The sequence below is a fragment of the Haliaeetus leucocephalus genome, unplaced genomic scaffold (genome assembly GCF_000737465.1).
Source record: "Haliaeetus leucocephalus isolate CR32 unplaced genomic scaffold, Haliaeetus_leucocephalus-4.0 Scaffold362, whole genome shotgun sequence".
Taxonomy (NCBI): domain Eukaryota; kingdom Metazoa; phylum Chordata; class Aves; order Accipitriformes; family Accipitridae; genus Haliaeetus; species Haliaeetus leucocephalus.
The window spans coordinates 7,709,061-7,731,699 of NW_010972798.1; the positions used below are offsets into that span (position 1 = coordinate 7,709,061).

Sequence of the window (22,639 nt, forward strand, 5' to 3'; positions counted from 1 at the left end):
ACATGCTCCAGCTAAGACAGGAGCTACTTCTCAACCATCAGCGCTCAGGCAAAAGGTTGATTTGCACTTGCTAGAAAACATTCCTCATGGTTGCTCTATCCAGAGGAGCAGTACATCTGCCCTCAAGCACCATCCCACCGAGCTGCTCCTTCCCGCTCCCTGCTCAGCTTACAGCAACTCACAATTGGCTGCATGGCTGTCACCTCTCCTCCTTCACACTGCCAATACATTTGCTTCACCCTTTAACCAGCGGCCACCTCTGTCAACACTCCTCCAGCTCCTTTCCCCCCTCCCCTCAACTCCTGTCCAGGACATTCTCCCAAGCAAGAAAACACAGAACAGCCATGGGGGAAAGCCAAGGCAGTGGATGCTTTTCTGCTTGTGTTCTCAATGCTAAAACATGCAGTTCCCACATGCGTTTACACAGTGGAGAGAAAACACTGTGAGCAGCAGAGCTGGGGAAGCAAGAACAGACAGGCCAATTCCGAGATGTCTCTCCTGGTGTCTCCAGCCTAGCACACATGGCCACCAAAAGCTCCTCTAAAAATCTGACTGCCTGAGTGTAACCTTACTGCATGGCCCCAGAGCAGCAGCTCAAAAATCAGTTCAGGGTTATCTGAGGTGTTTACATTCATTTGTGCCAAGGGGGCTCTGGGAAACATCACTGCCAGGGGCAGAAGTGGTCTTACAGGGACAAGAAAATCATTTAGCACAAGACTCAAGCCTCCTGGATGGTGCCCCAGGCAGTACATGGCTCAGTGGTAACTGCTCTGTGCGTAGATTTACACAGCCACACTGAGAACCAAACCTTTCCAAGCGCCAGGAATATACTGGCTACCCTGAAATGCCTGTTACAGTATGAAAGGCTTGGCAAAAAGTCCTGTGAATAGAAGCAGCCTGTTCACAGCTTGGCCAAGGCATAAATATAGGACTTCAGGTCCTTCTGAGCCAGTTATTCCCAGCATTTCTACTCGGACTCTAGAAATCTCCCAGCAATATCTAGCTGTCTGGCAGGTTGCTGAATGACCTGAAGAGTTTTCATTTCTCCTCCTAACGTCCTCCCCTCTACACGGTATTTTGCAAGATGACAAGGCATTTCTAACAAATTACCTGAAAAACCCCACATACCACACTGGTTGGCATCAGCAGAACACACAGGAGTAAGGGATACAGGTACCCATTCAAAGGGAAGGGATTACAGCACCAGAAAGACACACGACGTACATTTGTCCAGTTTCTGTTTCTTGCACCACAATACCAGGTCTCACTTTGAATGACCACGGAATTGAGGCAGTGATTCCCTCTTTGTTTCCAGTTTCACTGACAGTAACACTGTCTATAGCCATTTCAGGTTCATTCTTGACTCTGCTCCATGGCAGAACAGATCTGGATCATGCTGAGAACTGCGAGCTCTGACCAGCACCCTCACTGAAACAACATTTCAACTTCAGGGATTTCTGACTGAAGCCTAGGACTCAAAATTGGCTTTCAGTCCCATACCTCTGCTCTGTATTGCTTAAGCTTTGTGGAGAACAAAGGCAGACTATTCTATTGCTATAGTAACATTCACCAAAATAAACCATCTGCTGGAAAAGCTCCCAGGCACTACACGCAAGATTTGTCTTCCATCATTACCAATGCATATGAGCTTGTGGTATGTTCACATGGAGCAAAATATTCCCAACATACATACAACAAAAATCTCATTTCATTTATGTGCTGTTTCAAATGATGGAGCTTCGCCCAGCATTTGGTTTACAGCTGACCAGGGCTCACTGGTGACGTACGCTTTGAAGCGTTACAGCCCAACAGGTAGGTCAGCTGGTCGGCTGGTCAGCAAACGGTTGAGCAGCATTTCTTCCTTCTGACTGCTGCTCATTCCATACCCCTGACTGTAAATCCCGCCTTGGCTAATGATGCACATCAGTGTAACAACTTGCATGTCTGGATTCACCCCATCTAGGCCTGTAATGTATTTCTAGCTGCCTGCTCGCATCAGTTATGTTCATATTTGGTGAAAGCAGTGAAAGGACACAGGAAAAAAAAGGGGATTCTGTGAAACAAAAAGAAACATGCCCCATTTCCCCATCACTAACACCCAGAGCCCTTCTCTCAGCCCCACACTGTTACACACACAAAATACCAGGATGAGCAAGGGGGAATATCAGTGCAAAGTCAGTATCACAGAGGTAATTTGGAAGCAGACCTCATCTGGACAGCTGCTGGCAAGTAGAGACCTGCCCTCTCTGTAGCATCAGTGCTACATCTGGGCCAGACTGGAGCTGGTGACCTTGCTCAGCCTAAACAAGTGCTAGAGAAAGCAGAGACGTGCACAGATCCCAACGACTCTACAGAAGAGCAGAGTCAGTCAAGCTTTGCTGGAGGACGATGCAGGACTTGGGTCTAGTTTTTAACATTTGGGGTGAGCAGAAAAGAAGGTTGTTAGGCTTCCTTTTTTTTTTTTAAAGCAGCAAGTTTTCTGTCAAGAGTTTTTAATATATTTATTTGAAAACAAGGTTTTGTGAAAGAGTACACTAAATAGCATATATCTGTTCTTCAGCCATAAAACACGGACTATCAGCTTTAGCTCAGCACAGATTGGGGCTGCATGCACTGAACAGCAGATCTTGATAGGAAGGTCTTCATGTCTGTCTTTCTGGTATCAAGCATAGTGTCTTCTTTAGAGGACAGGATCCTGGAGGAGGGGGAGAGAGAAACCAGAAGAGCAAACATATTTAACTAAGGCTTCTTGTGGTTGGCCCCACACATTCACCCGACCCTGCCACTGACGCAACATTTACAGTTATTAGCAAGGAGTTTGTTTTCCTGCCCATCCACCAATTCAAGTGCATAATCTTTGCTCTTGGGAGCACTGGGACATGCCAGCCCATATTTGGAAATAAAGCAACAGGGTTTCTGTCTTTCAGTGAGAAACTTGTACATCAGTTCAGGCACTTTAACCAAGTACCTTGAGAACCACACCATTCATTGCCTGGAACAAATCTACAAGTATCCTTATGTCAGGCCCAGAGAACACCACAGAGCCCATGACTGGACTGTCTTTAAATTCTGCTAAGAATTGCTGGAAAGACAAGACAACCTCAGAAAGCAGAGTAGCAGTTCTCTTTTGACCGATCCTGCCACACTGAGGTCAAGTAGATGACAGCTTTGTTACATAAACCACTTGCTCCTCTGGGACCATCTTTCATGAGCTGATTATTCCCAGCTCAGCTGTTGCCTCTGACACCATGCACTGCTCTAACTCTGCCCAGTGAGGCTCTACTCAAGAGTAGCCAGGCTTGTGAGATTAGAGACCAGATCCAGTAGAACTGGGTCAGGCCTGATCCGGAAGAGTGGACTTCTCTTTTATTGCTGCCAAACTCTTCAAATGGGGACAGAGCATATTTCTGAATCTGGTGCAGAAGCTGCCAAAGAGCTAAAACAAGAGTGCTGGGCACTGGTAACTGCTTCAGTTGATCCAAAGAGGCTTTTCCTTCATTGGGATTAATAAAGGTGACTCTGCGCACTGCACTGTACCTCAGGTCTTAATCATCAATGTACTCGAAGGGCTCTGGTGGTTCAGGTTCCTGCTCCTCTTCCTCGATCTTCGGACCATGAGCTGCCACAGGTTCAACCAGCTCCTCCATATCCTCACTGGTGTCCTTCAGAATGATGATGCCTCCAATGGAAAGCTGCAAGACAAGTGCAGTAAGCATTAGAGCTGCTTGCCTCTGCCTCATGGTGGAGTGTTTGTGGCCACAGTGTTTATCCTAGGCCATATGAAACACCATAGCAGGAATGAGCTTCAGAGAGCAGTGTCTGACACTCACCTGGATCCCTGCCTGATAAGGGGATGGAACAGACAGAGCCCATCCCAGCTACCTTTTTTATTTCCACTACCTAAGTCTCAGTTCAATAGAAAATGGCATCTGGATTCACAGCTTTACCCCAGTCCCAGTCTGGGGCTTTCCACATGAAAACTAATTGAACCATAATTGCTTTATAAGGCTCATCTTTTCAGGGCAACAAAGCTTACTGAAGCCTCTCTGTGTAGCTGCCTCCCAGGAGGCTATCTGAAACAGAGACTAATCTGATCACCAGCTTCCACCAACTGAGGAATCCTATTAGCAAAGCCTCGTAAAAACAAAGGGGAATTAATTACAAAGATCACAATCAAACATCCTGGCAGGCTGAAGCAAATCTGTGCGTCCCCAGGACTGAAACACAAGGTATGAAGAGGCAGTGCTGTGTCACGCCTGGATGGGATCAGGGCTTTGAGCACAGCAGGATTCTAGGCTATAAACTGCATTTCAAAGAGGCCTTTTACTCTGGCATTCCCCAAAGCAGAGCAAAGGTCCAGAACAGCTCCTTTTCAAGAGCCTCCTTGGTTACACACCGTAATCCCAGCAAAAAATTGCACTGCTCTGTTCTCTTCAAAACCTATTTATGGGGGTTTAAGGCAGGAAACTGCACTCCCCTCACCAAGGACTCGGCTTTTTTTGAAAGTGAAGTAAACAGCTACATACGTCCACATTTCAGCTGCATGAGTGGACACTTACTGGACCACACAGCAGATCTTCCCAATCAAAGTACCACTTGTATCACCTCCTCTTTCTTTTTAATGGGTAGAAACTAAAAAATCCTTCCACAGCTTTGCTAAAGGAAACATTTCAAAAGGGAACGATGCACAGTGAATTCCAATGTGCTGATAGAATTCCAGGAAATCCATTTATTAAAAACATGACTATTTTCCTGGAAAAAAAATTACTACTTCTGAACACCATTTTCCCATGCATAATCCTGCAAAATGGGGAAGTCAAGGGTGTTATTTCTTGAACAAAAATAAAGGCCAGAAGAATTTGACTCAGGAGATTTAGAGGTCAGGAGCAAGCTTATTAGCTTTGCAATATATTTGAGCATCTCACAGAAAAGTTAGTTACCCCTTGGGCTTAAGGCTAAAAGATCTTTTTCATTCTCCATCTGACAATCACATGCTGTCTCTTCTCTATCTTAACAGGAGATGAAGGCACTTTTCTAAGGTCAGATGTAACCAAACAGGAAATCTACTTAATGAAAAAGCCTCCTCCATTTGGGTATAAATCCCACTGCAGGATAATAAAAGTCCAGCACAAGTCCTAATGTATTTCACTGCTTTGACAATGAGCCTGTACAACTTCTCAGCCCGTTGTAAAGATCATGGCTCCATCTTTATGTTCTCAGCAATGTCATTAATACACAGAGTATGTCTGATTGGTTTCCACGTTGCAGCATTTGACATATGTAGAAGAATAAGGAAAAATAAAGCAGCATTAGCATGGTGAAAAGGTTTGCAGCAGCTCTGGCTTTCTCCCAGCTAGAAATGCATGTGAACATTCGGACAGCGGGGCATTAAAAAGCAAATATGACAACAGTGAAGTTGCAAATCTCTGTAACACATCACAGTGATGCACCAGCTGTGAGTGGCATTCTCACGTACCCACAGAACTTCTGGGTCCTTACGCACAAGCCCAGCACTTGAACGCTCTGTCAAGCACATGGACTAGGAAGGTGACACTTACTGGTTTGAAAGGCTGGTATCGACAGCTCTCTGTCATAGTGAGAACTTTGAGCTGAGCAGGCATGACTCTGGCTGGGTTGTCCAGAAGCTGGAAGTTGGGTTCAGGCTCTTTTTTCTTTTCTTTTTCATCCTTCTTTTCAGTCTCATCCTGTGGAGGGGGAGGAGAACATCAACATGATTTCAACAGTAATCTCTAAACCTTTCACAGTTCAGGAGGGTAAGGTACAGCCAGGCAGAAATTCCAGAGTGAGGTGAGAAATGATTCTGCTGAGAACAAGCTAACACGTATCTATCAGCTGGCACAGGCAATGCCAGTGTGGATATAAGTGCCCTCATCAAGGCAATGCCTCCCTCTCAAATGCAGGTGAAAGTAAGTTCAACACGAGATGGTAGTGGAACAGTTTACCTCTAGCTTCCCTTTCTAATACTTTTTCTGTAAACTCAATCACCACTTTTTGTTCACAACTGAAGATTCTTTAATATCATTACTGAGCACATGAAAATTGCCAGAAGCTGCCCTTGTATTTTCGGAGCTCTAAAGCTATCACTGACATTTCACACTACTGGTAGTGACAGCAGCTCAACCAAAATGACTCGACCTCAGTGACTCCCTAGGGAATTGCAGTTAAGCCCTCCTTTACCAATGACTCAGCAGCTAGAGGCAAAATCTCAGAAGAAAAAAACACAGCATCCTTTACATACTTAAGAACATGGATGATGTTTTCCCTCTTGCTCAGGAACATCTGAGTTGCAACCAAAAAAGACAGCAGAAAAGATGATAACAACCAATAGGAAATGATCTGGAACACCACCAAAGGCATGGCACGCCCTGTAACAGCAGACAGGACTTTCTCTGGTGTGGCAACTGCTCGTTGCTGTGCAGATCTCTTGGAAGCTATGGACTACTAATCATGTAACAGGCATAAGAGAAAAACAGGAAAGCAATTATAGCTCTAAAACATTAGGACAATGACAAAACACTCAACTCAAACACAGCAGGTGGCAGCAAGCTCCCTTTTTACTGTCTTCGTTTTTCTGCTTGATTCAACCAAGAAAACTTTTCAGACATCTGGAGAGTACACACACACAGACACAACAGTGAATCCCTTCTAATATATTGCTTCCTCGCAACACCTGTACTTAACTGTAAGTTGTAGCAATTTTAGGAGAAAAATGCATCCGTTAGGCACATTTTGCTTAGTATATAGCACTGTAAGAGTAATTCTAAGAAAAGGCAGTGCTTGGTGACAAGGAAACTTTGATAAAGGAGCAAAACCACAAAAAACGGACATTCTACCTTGCACGCATGAGATGATTCATTTTCTGGGCCAACTGGATGAAGTTCAGTGCCTACAACATGGCCACACCTAACTAGGTCTAGGAAGGTTATTTTACACATACACCTTTGATCTTAGGCCACAACCCCTTCACATACCAAAAATTCCCTGACCATGCTGCTTTTCTCACATAGATGTTAAAGGGGAATCAGAAAGGTTTCTACTGAGCTTGTCAGCATACAGTTATTCTTGGCATATTTGCAGAGCACAAAAGGAAGGGTCCTTTGTTAGGGTACAGCAAGGATTTTAGCTGCCAAATGTTTTTCACATTACAGCAACCACCAAGAATTCATTATCCAGTCATTTCTCTATCCCTCAGCTTGCTCCAGGATGACACATTATTCACAGATGAGGATGATAAGTTCCAGTGTCAAGCCTATGAGCTGAAAGAAATCAGAGGACCAAAGCAATCACCATAACCACCGAGCAGCGTATGGATCCTGTGCTCAAAGCTCAGCTGGTTCTGAGCTGGGTGTGGATAAATGTTTCGCATTTTGATAGATGGGCAAAGCACCTAGGAGATTGCTGCCAAAAAGGTGAACATTTCAGAATAGGGCGTTAAGCATGAGCACAACCAGAAAGTTTAAACTCTTCAGCACTCTCAACTGAATTAGACACTACCAAACAACTGCTACAACGTTGAGTCCTTTTTAAAAGGTCAGAGATACCAAGGACATGAAACTACTAAGACTTTTTCCACTTTAATAAGAAAAGTACATGGATAAGGGCTAAAATTCCCTTGGTCTAGAAACAGCAGGCAATGAAATAATGCACAAAAGGTTCATATAGTTAAAGGCACATAAATTTTATCAAAACGAGCTTCTGCCTTTAAGGAAGTCAGTTAATTAACAATATTGAGAAAGATTTATTTCTCAGAAATAATGGATTCACAAATAATACCACCTCTTGCTTTTAACAACACACAAACACACACACAGAGTAAAGATGCTAACCTATGTATGCAGTACACTGAAACGTGTGTTAATGTTTTGCTCAGAACTAACACGGGTGGCAGGGGGGACAGCATTAAGTGGGTACCAGCTTTCATGACACACCTTCCACATTTATAAGGGTGGGAAGAAGACATTTAAGTTTCAATGTTTGCACCCACCACTTCCATCTTCTCCTCTTCCTTCTTCTCTTTCTCCTTCTCCTTTTCCTTCTTCTTGGCTTTTGCAGTGATGGACAGCACAGCAGTGGAAACCTGGATATGTCAACACAGGAGGCATTCAGCGTGACAGCAACACTGTACACTGTGCTTCAGCTCCCCAGGCAGGGGAACAAAGGGAAATCAGTATTAGGTCAGTTCTCAGTAGAGGTGTCAATAAGATCAATTCCATTTCCCACCCACTGCTCTGTTTGAGACACAAATACACCACCGTTAAAGCAAATAAATGGCACAGATGGGACAAAAAAATGCCATGAATGCAGACTGGGTCCAGCCACATACGCAGGAGAAGCACAAACTTCCTAATTTAGAGATTAATCATTACTGTCTAGGTCTCGGTATGAGAGGTTTCTTTATTTATTTTTAACAGAGCAACAAACAGAATTGTTGTTACAGGAAAACCTGTTGCCAGAGTCTCCAAGGTAAAGAAACATGTATACAGATACTCTTTAGAATGACCTAAAGCTGTTCCACTGTCCTAATCATACAGCTGTGTTTCTCATTGATCTAAAGAAGTAGGTAAGAAAAATGCCCTATGGAGGAGCCCTCAGGAGGCTTTGGCACTCCTGAGGCAGAAAGTACCCAGAAGCAACACTCAAATACAAGAATTCAGCACATCTCCCTTCTGGTAAGCATATCTCTATCCACAGTAACTGTCTCTGTAAGACAGTAACTTTCTGAGAGGGACAGGGAGCAATTGCATTTGTCATGTTGCTGGTGAGGCTTTCTAGGCTAAATGTGGGCTCTTGGCACATTTTAATTTTGGTCAGGGAAGTTTAAAAGAGAAAGGATTTGTCCAATTCCCACCCTATTCCAAAGGTGAGAAAGCAGCTATGAGCACTGAGCTTTGCCTTTCATTAGAGTTAATTTCTGGGTTACTTGGTGGCTCAGAAATCTGTCCTGCCCAGCATTCAATTCTGGTAAAATGTTTTACAGTTTTCACACAATGTCATTCATCAGCATGACATGCCTGAGGTCTCCACTGCTGCAATTGCTCCCTAAGGGCTGCTCTGCCTGCTGCTGTGGTCTGCTCAACAGCTTTTACCATCCTGCACCAGGAGACAAATTATTTCCACTATTGTCCCACTTGTCATCCCACAGGTCTCATCTCTTCCTTTTCAATACCTAGATATTCTCAGTTCCACACTTACCTTTTTGCAGTCCATGGGCCTGACAGCTATTATTCTAGCACATGAGCCCACTGCCCTGAGACGAGGTACGCTTCTGCCCTTCCATATGGGACTATTTGAGAAGCATCCCACTTAACATTCTCAATGTTTGTACTGCAGTAGCACTTTGGAGCCCAAGTCACGGACAAGGACCCTGCTGTGCTAGGTGCTGCATGATACACACATAGAAATCAGTAGGGCATGGAAAGCAGTTTCTTTAATCAATGCTTCTGCTTGACCACTGGAGACGAGGGAGGTTCCAGCAACTCAGTAGCACCACACTTGTATGCCATGATCAGCAACAGTCCCAGGCACAAAAATAGGAAAAAATAGCCAGAATTCTCTTTCAGAGACAATCGCGCCTGCCAATTTTTCTTTCGCTCTTTAGATTCCCTGTTATTGCCACCAAAGTCAATATTTATACTAGGTGGGAGAAACAGGGTTAGTCTTTACAACACAGAAAGCTAGCTCAAATACCTTTTCTTTCTCCTTTTCCTTTGGTACCTCAAGAGGTGGGGGGTAGGCAAATGTGGACGGCTTACAGTTGGACTTGTACTGGACTTTTGGCATCTAAGATAAACAGTTAAAAAAATTGTTAGAGATGAGAAAAGCAGGGGGAAAAAATCCACAGCCCAATAATTACTTTAGCTTCATTTTCCTTCCAGCAGAGACATACACAGATCCTCTAAAGAATACAAGCTTCCCCTTCTCCCCCTCCGGAAGTTGAGAAACTGTTATCAGTGGCAACAGTTCAACTAGAACAATGTTATTTAATTATTCTATAATTTGACTCTGGCAAGCTCTCCTAGCCTTCTCCATACACTCCACGCTATTCACACCATGCTTTGTTTTCATTGTTTCGAAGCTTTTGTGGTTTTGATGTTGTTGCTGTGCCTGCTTGTATTAACACAAAATTGGTTTAAGATCTAAGTGAAGATCTGCTCTGCCAACGCACGCTAGGGCAAACCAAGCACTGACTGACATTCACCTCTTGCAAAAGGACAGTACATTTTGGGGGTCAGTTACCAATGTCACATATTCTCTTACTCTCAGCTACTTAAGCAAGGGCAGAAAGCATCTTTTGACAGCCAATCCAAATTCTTAAACTGAATCAATTTCTGCAGTATCTCAACTCTCTTCCTTTATGACAGATCACGGAACAACAATAGAATAGGGACTCTGAGGAAGCAAGGTGGGTGTGGTGCAGCCCATAACATACATCCAGCCTGTAGCTGGCTTTAGTATGCAAGCCAAGTTATACAACATAACCTGACCTACCGCTGTTTGGACTCCCTGGAAACTCTAAGGGATGGGGAGAGGGAGTCAAAACGGCAGTACAGCCAAGCAGCCAAAAAGGCACTGAGCCCATCACCACCAGGGAGGCACAGAGACAAGCAGCAGTGCAACCCCTGTGAAGTATTCAGGACAGAGAGGAGAGGAAAAAGGAGAAGGGAAAAAAAAAAAAAAAAAAGGCATTTTCGTGCAAACCTCTCTCTTCAAACACAGTGAGAATTTTGAGCTGTGTGTAGATTCACTTGATGTTCAGCCCAAGACAGGTGATGAAGAGCAACATAGAGCCCTAAGGTTTTGGTTCAGGGGCTGCAATCCAGCAAGCTGGCTCAATCCCACAGAGGGACTAAGAGCAACCCAGACCTATGCATGCTCTGTGCATCACAGAATAACCCTGCAGCAATGACCGGAGGGGGCTGCACACCCCTGCACTGCCACATTCAGAAGATTTTTTTGTGGAAGTTACAAGCTCAGTTCTTCAGCACAGGAGACCCAGGATGGTACACAGCTTGCAGGGGCCATACCACAGCTGATCAGCTGGAAGAATAGATGCATAAGAAAAGTGCAGTACCCATGACTGCTTGGTTTAATGTTTATCCTCCAAGGAATCCAAACAGATCCTGTTTTCCCACTGCTAGCTTTCCTAGCAGAGAACACCACATAATTTATTTGGGAGGGCAGGGGAGAAACACACTTTTTTTTTTTTTTTAAATAACCCTGACCTTCTGGAGTGATAATGGGGTGGTTTCTGTCCACATATACTGACTAGAGTTCCTTTCTTTGTAAGCTACTTTGAAGTAAAGGGGTCAAATTCTGCTCTCTACATTTTTCTTGTCCCCATTCCCACCACCAGCTCTGCAATTTAAGCCTGCTTTTCAGAATTCTTCCAGTTAGTGTCTTTTCTGGCACAAACAGGCTGGAGACATGCAAAGAAAACCAACAAATCAATGCACACCCCTCCCAGACTACTGAGTCTTCAAGCAGCTATCAGCACCTCTTCTCCTCTCTGCTCATTACATACCTTAAGATCCTTGTTAAGGCCAATGACACAGGTTGGGGTAAAAGCCAGTGACAAGAAGTGTGACAGGGGGAACCAGAACCAGAACTGGGTGAATACCAGAACCCCCACCACGGAAGGCATGTGAGTATGTCCTGTCCTTGACTGCAGTGAAATAGTTACATTATGGCCCCCTGTAAGGAATCATAAATGAAATAAGTTAATGAATGCATTCCTAGGTACTCCACAAAGACATCTGAGCAATGCATTTCTAAAACTGCTGCTGGGAAGAGGACTACACAGCACAATCCAGACCACAATGCTGTCAGCTTTCTCCTCTGGAACACACCTCCCTCTTTTACTGTGACCTCAGCTTACAGAGTAAAACACACGGGCACCGTAACAACCAAACTACTCTTATCTGCTAGATATTACCCAAACACAATCAACGAATACAGCCCTTCCACACTCATTTTGCCAGGATACAGGCTAAACAAAAGTACAATGCAAAAGGCAGGGAGAAGGGGAGAAAAAGGCAAACCTTTGCAATAAGCCATTTTAAAACATAGCATATAGGTGATCCACAAGAAAAAGAGTGTATACAAAGACAGTGCATACAGAAACTTTTATTTCTGTGGTTGCCTCCCTGAACTGTCAGTTATTCAGAAGAAATATGCCTAGGTTTTCATCCTGCACCATCTCAGTAGAAAAAAATGTAAACAGCAGCAACTTCAGAAGTTGTTTCCAGAGGTTATCAATCTCAGCAGCGAAGAGACAAGCTCCTGCAGTCTTTGCAGCAAAATTACATCTCTGCCAGACAACCAAGTCTTAGCTTGGACTTGCAAAGTACAACATACACATACAACTCCATATGTTGATGTAGTGCAGAAACATCCAGTTAGAAATGAAACTGAAAGATTGGGCTTGCAGACAGAGTGAGGAAGCGTTAATCTGATCTTCAGTCTGCTGATGAACACAGTGAATTGAGTTGAAGAGGGCACCAGGCAAGATCATTACTGCTGACAAGACCAGGTGCAGGGAGGTTAACTTTGTTAAAATACAAACACCCACTTGTTGCAAACTTGGGGCGCTTTGTAGCTGAAAATCCCAAACTGGAGTAGCATTCCCCTGCCCCGCACAAACAGCCACCTCGATAGGGCCAGGGAGCAATGGAGCTGTCTGAGTTTTAAAGACAAGCAAAATTAATTTTTGCTGCCAAAACTAGTGAAAGCCCTGAACGTAGCAGTAATCTCATCTTGGGTATCTGTCAGTTAGTCCCAGGAGAAGCAGTGTAAAATGGGGGATTTTTATGCCCTCCTGTAGGATACTCTGCATACATATTGTCTCCTTGCTTTTCCTTTTGTGGTAGCAATAGATCTCCTGCTGTTTGACTAGAGAACTCCTTCCAGCCGCCTCTTTGAAAAATGGCAATGATATGGTCTTGTCTTTTACTACTACTAGGTCTGTTCTGCTTCTCATTATTTTCTCCAATACCAATCTCTCATCCTTGTACTCGAATTTGCCACAGCATTAAGGAGGGGCTGCCTGAGGTCTTGTGCTATCCTTAAACATGTCAAACACCACACACTCAAATTTCTGGTCTTCTCCCACATCTTTATTTTGAACTTTTCTTCACTGCATCACTGTATAAGGGCCAAGTCAGTAACCTGCAGATATTCTGGATCAAGCAGCCAGTGACTGCTGCATAAGCAGCTTAACTAGACTTTATCAAACTTTTGGACTTTAATTTTCAGAATTTATTTCAACCTTTAGAATTATATTATCCAATCTCTGGAATTTCCTGGATGAGTAACAGATTTCATATTCAAAATATGCTGTCATGCAACTTCTTTCTGCTGTTTTACACCCCCACACAGCCCATCCTCACTCCCAGGATTTTGCAGGGAGCAGGAAAGGTGGGGAGACATGATATTGCACAACTGTGATTTATCGTCATGATTAAGTAGCAGCCCTGACAGCCTGAAAGGGAACACATTCCAGATCTTTGGCTGGATGGATGAAAGCTGTGACATGATGTCTGAAAAAAAAATAATTCAAAAAACACACAAGAAGAATTTTCAGGGCTCCTTGGGTAGTACTGTAAGGTCCATCTCCCAGAATTCACGCTGTCACTGTGGCAAGGTTTGCTGGAATTAAAGTGGCTGTTCTAAAGGCTATGAGGATTTGCTGGCTGAAGTTTAATGTCAGTTAACAAGAGGGGGAGTGCAGCAAGCAGATGCCAATGATTTATATACTTTGAGGAACTCACTCTCTACATAGTCATGGTGGCACTTGGTAATACTCTGACAGCGTAGCCCAGGACAACATACCAGCACAACAGTCATTAGATAAAGATGCTTTGTGGACCTTGGAAATTAGATTCCAACCTTGGCCTAGGCAGTATCCCATTTTCAAACAATATCATACTGTTTCTTTCTCTGTTAGCAAAGACTTGTAATCTGCTTCATCTATGTAGTGAACGAAGACGACCTCTAACTTGCAGCAGCACAGAAAAGTCAAAATATCACATGACAAGCATCAAAACCCCAGCAGAGTTTATTTCAGCATGTGCCAGCGACCTGATTCACCTGGGCAATGAAACACAAGGTAGCTGTAATCTATGGACAAAAACATTAGCACAGGATAATGACTTTTTTCCTAACTACCAGAGAGTTAGACCCAATTTTGTGTGAAGAGCTCATGAACAGGGACAGGGAGGAGAAAGGTGGGAAACAGTAGCACCGAACTCAACATGTGGGAGAGTAGACCTTATGCATCAGTTTATTTTTTGTGCTGAAGTCTTTAACATCCAAAATATAATACATCATGCAAGATGTATATTTGGAGAGACAGCAATGGGGAGATAGACAACCCCTTCCTCTGTAATTTGGATGATGCTTTCTTTTTCATCACTCTTTACAAATGTCTCCAAACTGTGGAGAATCCAGTACATTCACCATCAGGCTGTCAACAGGGTCCGTGGCTTCAGTCTGCACTGCCCAATGCTACACTCTGTCCCCAACCCATTGCCCTGCTGACCCCACCCAAACCCTTCCCAAATATCAAGAAAAGGATTTTCCAGATATACTACATAGATATTTGTGTAGTGACTGCCACTCCTCCTTTTTTCTCACTGATTGAGAAATGTGGCATTAAGAACCAGAGAAGATACCTAGGGTCCAGAGGGCAAAATAGTTTTCAAGCAGGTAAAATGCTGACACCATAATTACATCAGTATATCCCTTTTGTACCTCACATTTACAAATACATACTCCAGAAAATAAAGCACATTGATTTTGCAAAGAACAGAAAGGGAGTCATCAGCCTGGAACAAGAGAGCATGTACATGAAGAGTAGCATTATAAAAGTTCAGAGGGTTTTTTGGGGAAAAACATCCCTAAATTAAATTTAAGTGTCTACATTTTTCTTATTTTATTAAAGTAGTAAAAATGTAGCTGCTAGGGCCTAAGAATTAGACAAAGACCAAATTCTTTATTACCACTTCAGTGCTCCCAAGGTACCCTGCTCCTTCCATGAAACCACCAGTCTAATGACTGCCTCATTGTCAGAGCAAAAAACCCACCTCCAGTGCATTATTTCGCAGTCATGCACTGGAAATCTTGCACTTCTAATCGAAGTCATTGGAAGAGAATTATACTTTTCTCCTCCCCCCCCCAAAAAAAACCCAAAACCAACAAAAAAACCCGAACTCAACTGCCCCAACTGTGGCAATATGACACAAAGAACCTTTTCTTCCTGGTAGTGATAATTAAATTCTATAGCTCATTGTTTCAGATAAGCACTTGCAGTTGTATGGGAAAGATAAAAAGAATTTATTCTTTTAAGAGGCTCTAATGAAAGTTACAGTAGGTCAAGAAAGGGTAGTTCACAGCCTTCCCCCAGTCATTCAGCAAGAAATAAAGAGGTTAAAGTTGGCACAAATTCACATGTAGTTTATTAAAATTGGATGCTTCTGGTTCCCAAGTCATTATAAAATACATGAGTGACACAGGAAGCAAATAATGGTTTAGCTGCATTTTTATGATTTAATCTTAAAGGTCAGAATTCGAAGCAGGTCTGTACTGCTGAGAAAAAATCTGAGCCACCTGGGCTCTGGCTTCCCAGCAACACAGTATGAGTATGGGAATGACCAAAATTATTCAACAGTCTTGTGCCAAGAATATTGCTCAGTCTGAGATCCAGGAGGGGTACCTGGGAGGCAAGAAAGATAAAGAACGTGGTTCCCGTTGCTTTCTTCTCTGAGTAGTCCTAGCCATAGAGCACAGAGCAGCCTGACTGCTACATGCCCACCAGGAAGAGAGCTTTTTAATCATGCTTCCACGCAGATAGGTGCAGGCAGCCCTAAGTTCTTCTCCCCCCACCACATGGCTTGGAGATGTAGTAATTTCATACAGACACTGTGTGTAACCATAGTGCATGCTGCTGTGCTTAAGCCATGCCACAGAGACAAATACAGGAGACTCCTTTGCTTATGTGACTTCAGGACTAACCTTGATCTCAGAGTACAGGGAAAACTAGCTTGTTTCTACCCACCACAGGGAATAAGGAGGTACATGGCAAGAAAAGGCCACAGCATGAGAGACCAGATGGGAGAAACTGTGCTTCGAAACTTGGAAAGGGGGTGCTGTTGACACACACAGTGCTGCACAAGTCTTAACTCCAGCAGAAGGAAAAATTTAAAAAAAAAACAAACATTGTCTGTCCTCTTTGTTTACAGAAACCTTCCTTAATAGGCCCTGCAGTTCGGTCCTTGTGAAATGCTAATGCATTTAGAGAATCCTACCCCGGCTCAATATTTAGTCATTAACACTCATGAGGGGATGTTTTCTATGATGGAAAAAGATAGTAGTCTGTGAAACTGAGTCTTCCGAAGTAACACTGATGCAGTTAACTGCGCTTCCCTCTTTGTGCAACACCTCTCAATAAGCAGGAAAGAGGCAAAACCTAGTTATTAAAAACATATTTAATACATATATATATATATTTAAAGTGGTTATGTCAGGTTTTAACAGAAAAAGCAAAATATGAAGACTGGATACTACAGGGTTTCCAAATTTCTGGAGCAGGTGCTTAGAAAAATAAAGACGCAACCTATTGTGCTATAAATCAACATTCAGGGTGACAAAACAGACTTAGAGCAAAAAGATCATATTTGTCCAGACTTCTGGACACGAATTCTGCCCCAATGACTGGATTGAGTCTCTCCTAACAGAAGCACGCTGACAGAAGCTGAGACTACAAAACAGGGTTTATTTCTTTCGATTAACTAAAACGACTTGAAATTTGAGATTTCTTGCTACTATTACACAACAGGCGTAAAGCCAGCACCTCATCTCCCAAATGAAATTTGCTATTACAGCTATTGTAGCCAAACAAGTTTAAGAAATTTTGACTGCTTTAAATGTTTGGGGAATTACCTGCATCCAGAATGCCTTGTGCCAGGATTGCTCCAAACTTTGCCATAACATCATCATGCTTATCATTGATCACTTTGGAATAGAGCTGTCTGAACTGGCTGACCTGGATTAAAAAAAAGAAAAAGAGAGAGAGAGATTATAAAACTGACTGCATGAGCCAAATATTCTGTCTTTAATGGAAGCATCCTGGATTTCTGCATCATAGGACAACATTTGTCTTTCAACAGCTTTAGTCAATGGTGCTACAAGTCATCCCACTAATAATTAATTACAGAGGCTTTCCCCACTTGAAGATACCCATATAGATATTTTAAAATAGTCAGGACGGACATGCATTTCCAAACCACATTTTGCAGGCCTTACAGGAATAGCCTGAGAATCTCTGGAACATCACTGGAATAAAAGACTAACTGATGGGTTTGTAGCAAGAACTACTATATATTAGGTGTGTGACAGTACACTTCATAAAATTTCCTCCAATTCCTACTGCTGAAAACCTCAAACATATTCCATTTTTCTTGTACAATATTTCTGCTGTATTGATAATGCCCCTACAGTGTGTCATGAGCAAATTTTGCTACTGCATTCCTACCTTTTAAGTGAAAATCATTAACAAAAATATTTAATAAAGTAACAGTTCATGCCACGGTATGTTCACCACAATTTCTTAAGTGCACATTAGTAAGGAAAATTGCTAAACCTTTGCTTACGTTATCATCATTGCTTCGAACAGCTTCAACTTTCACTGGTTAAGTGTTGAAGAGACCGAACAGTATCACATCCAGCAATATCTAAGGCTTTACCACAAATTAGTAACTTATGTCTTTTAATATATACAGTGGAGCAACAATAGAGGTCAAGTAATTTTTATAGCTGAAAAAGCAGACCAGGAAATCCCAATCTGCAACCCAGTCAAAACCTGGGAAGCTGCATCCCATCCACAGCATGTCTGGAAAAATCTTTTTGACATGCTCAAAAACAAAGGGGGTCTTTTCAAAAAGGCTCTTTCCAAGATGTCTTAAACAAGCTTCTCCCCACTACAGGTCCACTTTGTTGCTGGTATCCCAACTCCTCTTCCTACATCTGCAGCCACAGGTGAGAGTGCAAACTTCTAGCTCAAGGCAGTAGGGCCAGACACAGCCACTGGAGACAGAGAGCAGTTCTAGTATTGCAAACGCAGTTAAAAGTTTCCAAGTATAAAACCCTAATACCACAGAACCCCCTAGCCACTTTTCACATTCAAAGAGTATGTGCCTCTCCATGAGACTGGTGATATTTCCTCAGTGACAAGCATCTGAATAAAGGTCCTACCTTTCAGCTGTGAAACACACCTAGTGTCTGCTGTAGGCAAAGAGGCCAAGCTTCAACACCACCACTAGGGATGTACTCTTGCACAGCCTCTGATGCTCCCAGCACCTAATTGTACCAGTGAAGGAGGCTTAAACACTGGCTATGACACTCAGGAGGCCCTTCTGGCTGATAACAGCACCCAGTGAACAGCCAGAATCCCGTCCATGCAGGACACCACAAGCTCCAGAGCTGTGCTAAGGGTGGGCAGCCCTGAGCACCAGAGGAGCAGCCTTCAGGCATCACCCCTAGCACATGGGGCCTGTCTTGGGGTGCACTGGGGAATCTCAAAACACTTACAGAAAGAGTTTTCGCACCCGTGAAAAAAAACAACCATTCATACAACTGAGTCAGTCACGTGAGAACTGTGCTGGGAGTAACGTTTTGTTAAACTGGGATTCATCAAGGTAAAAAAAAACACCAATCAAAACAGAACGGAGAGCTGACTGAAAGGGATACATCAAACTGCAGGGGTTTCTCAGCAAAGCACAAGATCAGATTCCCCAGTAAAAGCACATCAGAGCCATGGGGTACTCCTGCAGCCAAGGTAACGCTAGCAATAAATTTCACCACATTTCACCTGTGAATTTTTGACCAGAGGCAGTAAGAAGTTGAGACTGTATCTTTGAGAGATTATGTCCAATGTCTGGGATGGAGAGAAGACAGAGGTTGCCTCTCCAACCCATGAGCATTATACCCAAGAGCCACAACCTGCTTGGCAGCCCTACGCACTTAGTGCAAGCACTTAGTGGTAGGGCACACTTAGCCCTACACACTTTCAGATTAAGACTGCATATTTTCTGCAAAATAGTTCTCAGTGCACGTTAACTCATCACACCACTTAAAACACAGGTGCCCTAAAGGAACAGACACTGTCTGGTTAATACCTTTCCTGCCTTCACCCTTTCAGCCACTAATCCAGCTATACTACCTGTCACCTCAACTTCTTCAGCACTAACAGGTTAGATGGCATCTCACCTGTTGAGATTTAAACCAGTCTGTGACAGTGAAAAGACACTAACATTCATACAAGTAAATCATGACCTGCTAAACATGACTGTATGAAAATTACTTTGTTTCACACAAATGAACAGTTCCACAACCATGAAGCACCAGAGCAGCCAGCCACTTTTGAACAGGAGCAGCAAAGCTGAACAAAACAACACTTCTCCGGTAGAGCAGGAGGCATTTATTAAAACTGACAGGGGAAAAAGAGCAGCTATTTCCATTTTTCAGTCTAATAAGTCCAACAATTTCTGTGCTAATATTAGTTCTCTATTCACCAATTCCCCTTCGCATTAAAAAGTTTTTAGTTACTAGTCCCTGTCTGCAAAAAAGAGGCGAGTGAAATTTCCTTGCATTTATTAAAGCTAAGAAAAAGAAGCAACATACATTTTCAGGGCAGCCACACAGACAGATGTGTGGCAGGGAGATACTGCACACACAATACAGGGTTTATTCAGGATATACTGACCAAACTCTGCTCTTGCTTCACTCCGTTTATGCTTTTTCATGCTCTCCCAATTTTTATTTATAAAAGCTTACAAGGAGGTTTACACGTTTAATATAAATAGTTTGTTTCTTAGGCCTGACCTCTTGTACACTGGAAAAATACCTTGGTTTGCATTTGCAACCTTGAATGGGGCCTCGTGCAGTATCAAGGGCAACCACATGCAGGCTAGATGAACCAAAGCCTTCAGGTATTATTTGGGACAGACACACAGAGACACAGAAATAACATGTAAAACTATTCCTCTGGTTGAACTGAGCAGTAGGATTCCAGTGCCTCTGTTTAGAGCACATCATTCCTATGACTCTGGGCTCAGCTTCTGGGTTTGGAGTATTTAAAAACAGACGGATGTTACAAAGCTCGTTCGGTGGACTGTAATCTGGAATTTATACCATAATCAAATCTTCAGAGGACGAAACCCTGGGTGAAGTGAGAAGACATCCAGCAGAACTGCTAACGTTCATGCTGGCATCTGAAGTCTGACAGAGCAGCACCTTGGAAGAGAGGGCAGAAATGTCTCACTCGGGGAAAGGCAAGGCAGAGCTAGCAGGGGGAGTCATCCACCTCCCCTGGTTGTGGCATGCTGCCCCTGTGAGCATTCTTTCCCTAATATGCCTTCCACAACTCCTACTCACACGTACATTAGTCCAGAGCAGATGAACAAAACACGTGGGCAACAAGCCCACCAGAAACCCAACAGCTGAGGCACCAGGACACGGTGCAGGGCAGTGAGCTAACCAGGACACCAATAAGGGACCAAGGAACAAAAACCTGGCTGCTAAACCCGAGCAGACCAATTGCCAACTCTCCAGGAGACATGGACAGGTTACAGCAGGGAATCAATGAGAGCAGGTGTTCAATGAACAAGCGCTGAACAGCTACAATAAGAAATAGTCCTTATACCCTCTACTTATAAGAATACAAAACATATAGTGCCATATCAAGACCATTCTGCTTTCAGATAAATTCTGCATACCTATGCATCGTGAGCCATGGACCACTGCCAACCCTGGAAAATGTATTGAGCAAGCATGCCCTTTCCAAAGTTTTACTTTAATGTCAGTGGAAGTGAAATTGTTCTATGAAAGGGTGGGAGACTACCCCACCTGTCCTTAGGGACCAGGCAAACCCAGATCGAAGGACTGCCTCAACACTCAAATGCACAATAGGCCTGCATGCTTATTCAGGCTGTTCCTATAAAGCAAATGCTTCACAGGAACGGGATTTTTTACTGGATCAGATCCCAGCTGAAAACTTTCCTTCCTGTTGGGGAAACCGTGCTTTAGCAGCCTCACATGGAACCATTGCTCCATCACTTTGGAGAAAGCGGGAGCAGTAAAGACAAAAGCTCAGTTCTGCCTTTGCTGTTGGGGCACTCACCTCCTACAGAATGGAGCAAGATGTCAATAGACAGCAATTTCTTAAGCTGTTGAAGCAAAATGTGCCAGAGTTTGTGTAGTAGAGCCCTTTAATCTGCTACTATTACTCCTTCAAACCACAGCAACAAGCACATTCCAAACTACTGAATAGGTTTATTTAATATGCTATGAAACCCACAAGCTCTGTTTCTCCCTTTAAATCTTCAAGCACTTTAAAAATTTTAGAGCATTTGGAAATGCTATCAAGAAATTTATTTGTGTGACTTCCAGGAGGAACACTAAAATGTAGACAGTGACTCATTTCATCTTTACTAACAATACACACACACACCATTCTGATAATTAGTGCTGGCCAAAACAACATGCCACCGATTTCAAATGAAGCCAAATGCACAACCTTCGAAAGACTGACGAAACAACACAAGCTTTAAGACACAAGAATGATACAGCACCATTTCCTACCACAAACCCGAGGGGCTGTCATTTATCAGGTTGTTTACCACTTCTCCCTCCACCAGTCAACATTCACACACATGAAGCCCATGAGATTGTTAAGAATAAGATTTAATAAACGGTAACTAAGGGAAACAGTGGCAGATGATGTGCATGATGCTTTTTGCAAATGCAAGTTCTTAAGAACAAGAGTATTAAGGAATCCGTTTTTAATAAAAAAGGTTTTAAACTGTTTGCATGTTCTGTCTTCTTCAAAAGCTGGTTATTCTGCATACGCTTGCTCTCTTGAAAGAGCATACAGTATGCACAAGCATTTAACAGTAACAGGCTTATATGAAGGAATGTGAAGGTGCTACTAGAATATAGCAAAAATCATTCTTGCATCCTAGCAAGACCTACTATTTCATCTAAATGGGGTGGGGAGCACTCTGGTCCTGGTTTCTTCCCAACATCTTAAAGATAATAGGCCAAAATGATTGAAGGAGGGTGGAGGAAAAGCCTTGACCTTGCTTGTTATCTTCTCATTTTGCCAAGATAACTATCCTAACACAAATAAAGGAAAAAGTAAATTTGATTCAAGACGTTAGACATGTAGTTTGTCTCCAAAATTGCTGTCTTAATTGCCCTGCAGATCACAAATACATAATGAAGTTGTCATTGATTTCTGTTACAATGATCTCATCACATCTATAATTTAGGATTCCATTTCACAAAATAAACCTGTTATTGTTCTATATATTGCACTAATATGGTTCTTTAATGTATCAACAGAGGTCAGGAAAAGTCATGCTGGCTGCACATGGAGGAATTGTGTTTCAACTCCAAAGAGGCCAAATCAGCTTTACATGAGATTTGCTACCCCTTTTGGCACTAAAGCAACTTGCAAGTTCAAGGGACCTCCATAGAAAGACAATTCTTTATTTAAACTCTTTAAATTATTTGTTTAAATAAAGAGTGAGCATGACAAAGAGGAAGACAAATACAAAGGAAAGAG

At 43.0% G+C, this 22,639-nt stretch overlaps 1 protein-coding gene across 1 annotated transcript in view; it reads right to left on the bottom strand.

Moving 5' to 3' along the window:
- Nucleotides 1-2,487: 2,487 nt before the first annotated feature.
- Nucleotides 2,488-22,639, bottom strand: part of PSMD1 (proteasome (prosome, macropain) 26S subunit, non-ATPase, 1) — a 74,267-nt gene continuing 54,115 nt past the window's right edge. The window contains exons 19-25 of the mRNA XM_010573034.1: nucleotides 16,957-17,059; nucleotides 11,543-11,712; nucleotides 9,709-9,801; nucleotides 8,006-8,098; nucleotides 5,559-5,705; nucleotides 3,538-3,692; nucleotides 2,488-2,695 (exon numbers count right to left, since the gene is read on the bottom strand). Coding sequence (XP_010571336.1) covers nucleotides 3,546-3,692; nucleotides 5,559-5,705; nucleotides 8,006-8,098; nucleotides 9,709-9,801; nucleotides 11,543-11,712; nucleotides 16,957-17,059 — 753 coding nt within the window. The 3' untranslated portion in view covers nucleotides 2,488-2,695; nucleotides 3,538-3,545. The remainder of the gene's footprint in view (nucleotides 2,696-3,537; nucleotides 3,693-5,558; nucleotides 5,706-8,005; nucleotides 8,099-9,708; nucleotides 9,802-11,542; nucleotides 11,713-16,956; nucleotides 17,060-22,639) is intronic.